The following is a 10,204-nucleotide window of genomic DNA, read 5'->3' as shown; positions in this document are numbered from 1 at the left end:
AGACTCTTATCTCCAATAAACCACCCAGACAACTGGAAGTGGCGCTGTTGCTCAAGTGGTAGAGCTTCTGAAGTGGTAGAGCGTTGGCGTTGGCCTTGAGCTGAAGAGCTGAGGGACAGCGTTCAGGCCCAGAATTCAAGCCCCATGACCTAACAAAAAAAAAAAAAAAAAAAAAAAGCCATGGCCAATCCTAGCTACTCAGGAGTTTGAGATCCGAGGATCACAGTTCAAAGCCAGCCAGGCCAGCAAAGTCCATGAGACTCTTTACCTCCAATGAACCACTAGAAAACCGAAAGTGGTATTGTGGCTCAAAGTGGTACAGTATTAACCTGAAGCAAAAAGAGCTCAGGCACAGTGCCCAGGTGCTGAGCTGAAACCCCACAACTGGCCAAAAAAAAAGGCAACTGAACCCACACCTTGCGCTGACTGAAGGCAGGACTTGAACCCTTGTCAGTTGTGCAGCTAGTGAGTTAGAGATTCATGTCCAGAGCCTCAGAATTCTCCAGGAGAAATGGAACATTGCATCTTTGCTCAACCTCAGGGGCTCTGGGGAGATGATCTGAGACAAGACTTGATCTAGCCCTGATCTCCTGGGCCCTGAACTCCAAATTCATGCTGTTACTTGCCGTCCTTAGCCTTTGGGAGGGCTGATAGAGCAGAAGGTGCTGATTCCTGAGAGTCCATTGTCAGCCTGTGACCCTGAGTTGTTTCCCTGTGTGCCTTCCCAGCTGTCCTTGCCCTCAGACCTTGGCTGCCTGCCCAGTGTGGGAGGGCGCAGCTGGGTCTGCAGGGGATTGGCTAGTGCACCACAGCCTGGCCTCCTCCTCAGCAGCCAGAGACAAGGAAGTCCCAGATGAGGGAAGCGGAGTTGGTGAGAGAGAAGTTGCTCCTGAAAGAAGGTGCCACACTGGGGAAGGTGGTCGCAGCCTGAAAGGGGGCGGGCACTGCGCCAGGTCGGGGGGGCTCCAGGGAGCCAGCGGGCTCCAGAGACTGGTGGTTTCTGGGTAACATTCTCTCATGACTTCCCCCTTGACTCCAAGTCGGTGATCTAGACTCCTCCCCATGTCTACCTTTGTCTCGCCTCTCCAACCTCTGTTCCTCCTCTCCACTCCCACCACTGCTTCCCTGGGACTGTCTTCTCTTTACCAGCACGCACGCTCCATGCCTCTGTGTTCCTGGAGTTCCCGGATCATCTCCTGAGCTCCCCTCTGTCCCTCGGTCCCAGGATGCTGCAGCTGAGTCTGTCCTACCTGGGCCTGGGCTGGCTGCTGACCATCTCTCCGTGGACGCTCCTGATGCTGGCTGGAGCCTCATGGCTTTTGGCTCGACTCCTGACCTGGACCTACGCTTTCTATGACAACTGCTGCCGTCTTCGATGCTTCCCACAGCCCACCAAACGGAGCTGGTTTTGGGGTCACCTGGGCCTGGTGAGCACGATGGGTCAAGAGCCCACGGTGGTTTCCCAAGGAGTAGGGAATGGGCTTAAGGCACGGGGGGGGGGGGGGAATGTTTGAGGCTTAGGATAGCAGAAAAGTGAGGCAGAGAGGCCGCGCGAAGCTTCTCTTTCTTCATATCCTGCCCAGTCCATTCCTGTCCTCAGTCCACTCACATTTCAGGCTATTCTGTCATGAGTGCATCCCTGGATTATTGGGGGTCATAGGATGGGCAACACCAAACACAGATCCCCCTTCCACTGGCTCAGTTTCTACCCTTGAATTTGAGGCCTACTTTGTGGACCACATAGAGTCTCCACCCTGTGCGAATCATCTCTGTTGGCCTCAGGCAAGTGTACACCTATCTCTGAACTGCTACGAGTGAGACCCCCTGCAGTTGCTAGCAGGACACCGTAGGGGCAGCGCGTCCTTTTCTTATCTTCCTCTCTCTCTCCACCAACAAGTACCAATGGACCTCATTTCTTTTCTTTTCTTTTTTTTTTTTGCCAGTCCTGGGGCTTGAACTCAGGGCCCAGGTGCTATCCCTGAGCCTCTTTGTGCTCAAGGCCGGCGCTCTACCACCTGAGCCACAACGCCACTTCCGGCTTTTTCTGACTAGTTTATTGGAGATCAGAGTCTCACAGACTTTCCTGCCTGGACTGGCTTCAAACCATGATCCTCAGATTTCAGCTTCCTGAGTAGCTAGGATTGCAGGCGTGAGTCACCAGTGCTGGCATGAATAAAATGTGACCTTTTTTCTTGGGACAGTCATGGGACTTAAACTCTCAGAGCCTGGATGCTGTCCCTGAGCTTTTGCTCTACCACTTGAGCCACGGTTCCACTTCCAATTTTTTTTGCTAGTTAATTGCTTTATTGGTGGGAGAGAAGAGTCTCATGGGCTTTCCTGACTAGCCTGGATTCAAACCACAATCCTTACATCTCAGCCTCCTGAGGAGCTGGGATTACAGGCATCAGCCACAGTGCCAGGCTGTTATTATTTCTTTCATCCCTCTCTTCATCTCTTCCACCCATCCATCATTCATACTCCTATGTAGGGCAAGAAACAGAGGAAGAGAGGAAGGAATCAGAGAGACGGACTGAAAAAGAGAGAGATGCACGGGAACCAAAAGAGACAGCTGTGGACGACAGAGGTTGCCCGGTGGCAGCACAGATGAACTCTCGGGAGAAGCGGAGGACAGGGGCAGGCTGGGGTGGCCCCGATGGCCTCCGGCCCGAACTGGCCTCGGCTTCTCCTTCCCTAGACGAAAAGCAACGAGGAAAGCATGAAGCTGGTGGAGGAGCTGGGCCGCTGCTTCCGAGACGTCCACCTGTGGTGGATTGGGCCCATCTGCCCCATCCTGCGGCTCGTCCACCCCAAGTTCGTGGCCCCCCTGCTCCAGGCCCCAGGTATCTCTGCGGGGATTCCCCTCACTGGCATGTCCCTCGCCTCTTCTCCCCCCTCTAGAAAGGCCAGGCTGAGCAGAAGGGGCGGGATGATTCTGTTGGCATAAATCAGAGAGGTGTGTGTGTGTGTGTGTGTGTGTGTGTGTGTGTGCATGTGTGTGTGTGTGCATGCGTGTGTGTGTGTGTGTGTGCGCACGCGCACGCATGTGCAGCATGCTTTCCCCGTCAGGTGGGACATGTCCAAGTTGTGCAGAGGTGTGTTTTGCGCGTTAGCCCAGGCATTTGCCCTGCTGGGTGTTGCAGCCTGGCCTGGGCTATCCATGTCTCCCCTCTTCTTCTGCCTTCCTTCTGGGCTTGGAGGGGGACATGGGGATGCTCCCCCTCTTCTGGGAGCTCTGCACCCTGCGCGGCCTGTGATGGTTCTCCTCCATGTCAGCTGACTTTGCCCCCAAGGAGATGACACTCTACAACTTCCTGGAGCCCTGGCTGGGTGAGCGAGGGGCTGCGGGCGGGCGGGCGGGCGGGCCGGCGGGCAGGCGGGCAAGGCTGGGATGAGGGAGGGCCAGGCGACCGCCCGCCGGACTCAGTCATCAGCCCTTCCTCTCCCCTCTCCCCCCTCCACTAGGAAACGGACTCCTGCTGAGCGCCGGAAGCAAATGGAGCCACCGGCGCCGCTTGCTGACCCCCGCCTTCCACTTCAACATCCTGAAGCCATATGTGAAGATCTTCAACAGGAGCGCGAACACCATGCACGTGCGTGCCTGGAGCCGGGGTCCCTCTGGGAACACCCCGGGCCTGCTGGCATGGCACAGGCGTTCCGCGGCCCGCCATGCCAGCCATGACATATCTGCCGCCACCTGCAAGGCCAGAGCCAGAGCGAAGACTAGGAGAAGCAGGCTCTGCTTCCCGAGGGAAGGGGCCATCATCTCCACGGTCAGGGCGGAGGGTGGAGAGAGATGGAGACTGGGGTCCCGTCGTAACCAGCCACCACTGGGTTCACGATAAAGGTGATGTCGGTGGTTCCCAGTTAACTAAGCACGTACTATGCGCCAGAGAAAGCAGGCGTACGTACTAACGTAACTTATGCCTACCTGGCTGCGGGTGATGCTGAGTGGCAGACCAGGGATTTGAACCTGGCACCTCAGATACAAAAGCAGGCCAGCTTATCTGTTGGACCCATGGCTCCTGGTTCCCTTCAGCTCCCAGTCACAGGTTCAACTCCCTTCCTGGGGGTCAGGTACCTGGGCAGAGGACCAGGAAGGCTGGCCCAACCCTACTCACCAACCTGGCATTGGTTCCAGCCCTGTCCCCTTCCGGCCAGGCCAAGTGGCGGCGTCTGATTGCGGAGGGCATCACGAGTCTGGACATGTTCGAGCACATCAGCCTCATGACCTTGGACAGTCTGCAGAGATGCGTCTTCGGCTTTGACAGCAACTGCCAGGAGTGAGTCCCTGCTCAGACCTGGAAATCTGGGTCATGGACACTCAGGAGGAGAAAGGGGAGGGAGGAATGTCTGGAGAAAACCCGGGGGCCTTCCTGGAGGAAGAGGAGGAGAACTGGAACGGAAGGGGGAGTGAGTGGTCCCTCCAGGCCGGGTAGATTAGTGTGAGTGAAGGCTAGCCAGCAAGGTGAGCAGAGCAGGGCACTGGGGACCGGAAGTGAGTCTGAGGCGACATGTTGCCCAGACTTCCTACCTCTGTGACACGAGGTCTGAACAAAACAGCTTAAGGCAGGAAAGACGTGGTGTGCATTCCCCCCATCAGAGCTTTCATTTCATCAGAGCAGGTGTGGGGGGAGGGTTGAGCAGGTCACCTGTGGTGGTTAGGAAGTAGTGAAAAGGGGGAGGGGCCTGGGGCTTGAGGCTTCTTCCTTCTTCCCTTTTATTCTTTTACCCCAGTCCCCACCTAGGGGACAGAGCCTCCCATAAGCAGAATGAGTCTTCTCCCCGCTTAGTCCTGTCTGGAAGTTTCCTGACAGTCGTGACGAGAGGTCAGAGGCACGCTTGGTCCACCATCTCCTAGGTATCTCCTGTGCAATCAGGTTGATGGGATTAACTGTCACAGAACTGGGTGCCCGTGGCTCCCGCCTGTCATCCCAGCTACTCGGGAGGCTGAGATCTGAGGATCGCGGTTCAAAGCCAGCCTCAGTTTAAAAAGCAAAAAGTTCAAGAGACCCCTCCCTCACCTGAACTAGTAACTTTGTCACCCAGCTGGGTAGGAAGCATAAATAGGAGGATCGTAGTCTAGATGAGCCTGGGTAAAAAGCAAGAGGAGAAAGGGATGAGGGCATGCCTGCCTGGCTAGCTTGAAAGCCTGAGTTCAAGTCCACTTCTACCAAACAACTACAACAAAGCCCCTGTGTCCCGCCTCTGGCCGGTCTGGCCCTGCAGGAGTCGCAGTGACTACATCGAAGCCATCTTGGAGCTGAGCACTCTCGTAGTGAAACGGTACCAGCAGATCTTCCTCCACAAGGACTTCCTGTACTACCTCACCCCCGACGGCCGGCGCTTCCGCAAAGCCTGCCGCCTGGTGCACAGCTTCACTGACGGCATCATCCGCGAACGGCAACGCACCCTTGCCAGCCAGGGCCCCGAGGGCTTCCTCAAGGCCAAGGCCAAGACCAGAACTTTGGACTTCATCGATGTACTGCTCCTGGCCAAGGTGGGCCTCCCTGGGGACACTTTTGATGTTAGCTGTCACCTTAGGCCCAGCACCAGTGGTTGATGCCTATAATCCCATCTACTCAGGAGGTTGAGATCTGAGAATGGTGGTTCAAGTCCATAAGATTCCAAGTCATCAGCAGAAAGGCAGAAGTGGCAGTGTGGCTCAAGCGGTAGAGCCCCAGCCTTGAGTGACAATGTTAAAGGAGAGGGCGAGGCCCTGAGTTCAAGTCCCGGTACTAGCACATCACCGTATGCACACACACACAAGCACACACACACGAAGCCAACAAAAATGTCCAAGAGAAGAAGTTGGAGTTGATGCAGAAGGCCCTGGGGAGGCGCAGGGAAAGAGGGGGAAAGTTGGAAGTACATTTTAGAGGTGACTCTTGATGGCTTCTAGCGCCCTCAGACATGGTGTGGTCTGCAAGCGTTTTCTCTTCCAGGATGAGGACGGGAAGGCGCTGTCCGACCAGGACATCCGGGCGGAGGCCGACACCTTCATGTTTGGGGGTGAGGGTCCCAGTGTGGGTCTTGAGATGGGGCCACGTGTGGGTCCCTCCACGCTGGGGCCCCGCTCTGCGCCCGCCCCCTCCCCGCCCGGGCGCTGTCCGCGCTCAGCCCGGTGACCCCCGCCCCGCCGCTGCCCCTCAGGCCACGACACCACGGCCAGCGGGCTCTCCTGGGTCCTCTACAACCTGGCCAAGCACCCGCAGCACCAGGAGCGCTGCCGGCAGGAGGTGCGGGAGCTCCTGAGGGGCCGCGACCCGCAGGAGGTGGAGTGGTGAGCGCGCTGGGCGGGGCCTCCCCGGCTGCGCCCGGGGGCTGTGTGCTCCGGTCCTGCTTGGGAAGGGTAGCAGCCAGAGCCTGGCCCGCGAAGAGCTGACAGTGTCTTCTTTGTCGGTGCCGGTCCCGGGTCCTGAACCCTGGGCCCCTTGCGCTGGGGCCAGCGCTCTGCCGGCTTCTCCTGGGAGGGAGGGTGGAGGCGGTGCCGGCGGGCGGAGGCCGGAGGAGGGTGCGGGCGCCCCGGTGACGGCGGGCGCCCTCAGGGACGACCTGGCCCGGCTGCCCTTCCTGACCATGTGCCTCAAGGAGAGCCTGCGGCTGCACCCGCCCGTCACCGTCATCTCCCGCCGCTGCGCGCGGGACGTGCGGCTGCCCGACGGCCGGGTCATCCCCAGAGGTGCGGGGGGGGGGGAATGGGAGGGGCGGGAGGAGGGGCGGGGGGGCGCCGGGTCCCGGAGCCCAGCAGGCCGCACAGACTTGCCCTGAACGGCTCTGCCTCCCCCACAGGGAACACCTGTGTCATCAGCATCTTCGGAATCCATCACAACCCTTCCGTCTGGCCGGACCCCGAGGTGCGGCCCCGCCCCCTCCATCCCTGGACCCGGGGGCGTGGTCAGACTGCCCCGCCCTCTGATGTGTGGTCCTGGGCGTGGCGTGTATTGCCCCGCCCACTCGTGGGACCCTGTGGGCGTGGCCAGGGCTGTTGTCCCGCCTATCCATCAGGAGACCTGGCAAGGGGGCGTGGTCATCACGTGGCCTGCCTTCCACAAGGCACCGACGGAGGGGCGTGGCCTGTGCGGCTCCGCCCCGACCCTCGAGGGGCGTGGTCGGTAGGCTCCGCCCCGACCCTCGAGGGGCGTGGTCGGTAGGCCCACGAGGGGCGTGGCCAGGGATCCGGCCGTCTCACCCGGTGCAGCTCTTGCATCGGCGGCGGCCTTCTTTGGGGGCGTGGGAGGGAGGGGGGCTCCTGAGTTGAAAGACACAACCGTCCAGTCCTGCCGCACCCCTAGGTCTACGACCCCTACCGCTTCCACCCAGAAAACGTGCAGGACAGATGTCCGCTGGCTTTCATGCCCTTCTCGGCAGGACCCAGGTGAGGCCTGGGCCCGCTGGGGACGGGCGGGGGGGGGGCGAGGCCGGAGCCGGACACCGGCCAGGGAGACGGAGGCTCGGAGCCGTCCGGGGCTCCTCACCGCCTGGCTGCCCGGGGGGCGCAGTGGCTGGGGATTGGGGTACACGGGTGAGTCAATGATTTGGGTGCGCAGCTGGCCCAGTAGTTTGGAGGTGGGGGCGCGCAAGTTTGGGGTGCATAGGTTTCACGCAGTGGTTTGGAGGTGGGGGCGCGCAAGTTTGGGGTGCATAGGTTTCACGCAGTGGTTTGGAGGTGGGGGCGCGCAGGTTGCTCGTGGTAGTTGGGAGATTGGGTGCACGCCAGAGTTGAGTAGTTTGGAGAACGGGGGCACCGTTGCTGAGCTTCCCCCGCCCGTTGGTCTAGTTGGGGGCAGACCCCCCGTCCGCCCGGGGTCCCCGTCCTCCATGGCCCCAGTTCTCCGGAGTCCCCGTCACCCCCCGTCCGCCCGGGCTCCCCGTCCTCCACCGCCCCGGCACCCCGGGCCCCCAGTCACCCCCCGTCCCCCCGGGGTCCCCGTCCTCCACGGCCCCGTCCCCCCGGGGTCCCCGTCCTCCACCGCCCCGGCACCCCGGGCCCCCAGTCACCCCCCGACCCCGCAGGAACTGCATCGGGCAGACCTTCGCGCTGAGCGAGATGAAGGTGGCGCTGGCGCTGACGCTGCTGCGCTTCCGCGTGCTGCCCGCAGGGGGCGCCGCGGGGCCCGAGCCGCGCCGGAAGCCGGAGCTCATCCTGCGCGCCGAGGGCGGCCTGTGGCTGCGCGCGCAGCCCCTGGACTGACCCCGCCCCGCCCTCCCCCTGCCCGGACAGGCCCCAATAAAGCTGCGCCCCAGTCGTGTCTGAGCCTCTTTGGGTGGGAGGTGGGAGCTGGGGTCCGCACGGGGCCAGGCTGCGTCCCCCGCACCGCAGCCCGGCGGCCTGGCCTCTTACGTCCGCTGGTTTAAGTGTGCGCCCGGCCCCGAGCCCCGGGGCCCTCCTGAGATCCGGGTCTGAGGCTCTGTGCAGCTGCTGCTCCCCGGAGGCCCCGCCCCCCGCAGGAGGCGGCGCGGTGAGTGCGCGCCTGCGCACCGGCCCGGCCCGGCCCCGGCCCGCCCAGCACAGCCCAGCCCCCCGAAAATCCACACCTGTCTGCCCGGCGAGGTGACAGGCCGCCGAGGGTCCAGACTGAGGCCAGGCCGGGGCCGGGGCCTGACCTCGGGGCCGGGCACCAGGCCGGCTCTGAACCGCGATCCTCAGATCTCAGCCTCCGAGTAGCTGGGATGACAGGCGGGAGCCATGGGCATCTGGCCCCGGGATTTTACTCATTTATTTATTCATTGATTCATTTATTTTTGCCGGTCCTGGTTCTTGAACTCTGGGCCTGGGCACTGTCCCTCAGCTCTTCAGCTCAAGGCTAGCGCTCTACCACTTGAGCCACAGCGCCACTTCCGGCTTTTTTCTTTTTGCTTATGTGGTGCTGAGGAATCGAACCCAGGGCCTCAGGCATGCAAGGCAAGCACTCTACCACTGAGCCACCTTCCCAGCCCTGAGATTTTATTTTTATAGCAAACAATGCATAATTTCTTTTTAAGTGGAGGATCTGGATGTGGTCGGACAAGTTTTCCCAGAACCAGTTTGACCTGTCAGCTCCCTGTCTTCGGAGGCCTGTTAGAAGAGGTAGACTGTGCGGAACAGAGACTGCGAAGTCTACCCCTGGCCTCACCTTGGTGGGCAGAAATTTCTTTCCCCTTCTATTCTATAGAAACCCACCCATTCATTGGTCAGGCCTATAATTGTACTTTCTTCTGTGGAATTGGGTAAGCACGTTTGTACAGTGTGTTGTTTTGGTACCTGACTTTTTACATTTGAGATTCACCCATGTCGTACAAGATCTGGGAGCTGTCCCTGAGCTTTTCTTCATGACATTGAGCCTTTCATTCCATGAACATTGTATGCCTCTCCATTTCCTTGAAGATCCTTACATTTTCCCTCCATTACTGCGTTCAAGTTTTTACCAGAGAGATCCTGCACATCTCTTGTTAGATGTCTCCCTGTGCACAAGTCACAATAACAAGGGATTCTTCAAAACATCTGTTCTCCAATGATGGATTGTTTTCCATAACAAGCATTGGCACATCTTTTTCTTGTCCAGGCCACATAAGCCCAGGCCATGCTGGTATTCACAGGTAGGTGGATGGCAGAGAGATCCCCATATCAGACAAATAAAAGCTGGGCATGGTGGCCCACAGCTGACATCCCAGGAGAATAGTGGCCCATATCTCCCCCCACACACACACCCCAAAAAAAACCAGTTGCCTCAAATGATAGAGAACGCGTTTGCCGAGATGTCAAGGCCCTCTTTGTAAATCATGGTGGTATGAGGATGAGGAGATCTTAGCCTTTGCATTGCCCTTTTGATTTCTCCTCCTTATCCAGCTCTTTATATTTATTTATTTGCCAGTCCTGGGGCTTGAACTCAGGGCCTGGGCGCTGTCCCTGAGCTTCTTTTGCTGAAGGCTAGCACTCTACCACTTGAGCCACAGCACCACTTCCAGCCTTATCTGAGAAGTTTATTGGGGATAAGCGGTCTCACAGAGTTCCCTTCCCAGACTGGCTTCAAACCATGATCCTCACATCTCAGCCTCCTGAGTAGTTTAGGATGACAGGCGTGAGACACCCACGCCCGGCTTATCCAGCCCTTTAAAAATCTCCAGACCATTCCTAGCCCACACACAAAAAGAGGCCACAGGAATGCCTGCATCTGTGGATTATAGTCCAATGACCCTAGAACACAGAAGTCAAACTGATGGATCA

General features: G+C 59.2%; 1 protein-coding gene across 4 annotated transcripts; it reads left to right on the top strand.

Annotated features, from left to right (window-relative positions):
- The first annotated feature begins 807 nt into the window (after positions 1–807).
- LOC138811003 (cytochrome P450 4F6-like) lies at positions 808–8,245 on the top strand. 4 transcript variants are annotated; one of them, XM_069998457.1, is made up of 13 exons: positions 808–899; positions 1,226–1,427; positions 2,696–2,840; positions 3,274–3,327; positions 3,463–3,590; positions 4,159–4,280; positions 5,227–5,497; positions 5,943–6,009; positions 6,151–6,280; positions 6,546–6,679; positions 6,790–6,854; positions 7,293–7,375; positions 8,014–8,245. In XM_069998457.1, exons 2-13 carry the CDS (start codon positions 1,227–1,229, stop codon positions 8,189–8,191), a joined length of 1,578 nt encoding a protein of 525 aa, XP_069854558.1. In that variant the 5' UTR covers positions 808–899; position 1,226; the 3' UTR covers positions 8,192–8,245. The 4 variants fall into 4 exon arrangements, with proteins under 4 accessions (XP_069854558.1, XP_069854559.1, XP_069854560.1 ...); XM_069998458.1 differs by having other exon boundaries at positions 7,276–7,375; positions 8,014–8,134; XM_069998459.1 differs by lacking the exon at positions 808–899 and having other exon boundaries at positions 1,340–1,427; positions 2,489–2,840.
- The last annotated feature ends 1,959 nt before the right edge of the window (positions 8,246–10,204 follow it).

The sequence above is a fragment of the Dipodomys merriami genome, unplaced genomic scaffold (assembly GCF_024711535.1).
Source record: "Dipodomys merriami isolate MVZ:Mamm:240054 unplaced genomic scaffold, mDipMer1.0.p SCAF_519, whole genome shotgun sequence".
In the NCBI taxonomy this organism is placed as follows: Eukaryota; Metazoa; Chordata; class Mammalia; order Rodentia; family Heteromyidae; genus Dipodomys; species Dipodomys merriami.
Note: the sequence above shows the minus strand (reverse complement) of the source record. Positions and strands in the feature narration are given on the sequence as shown.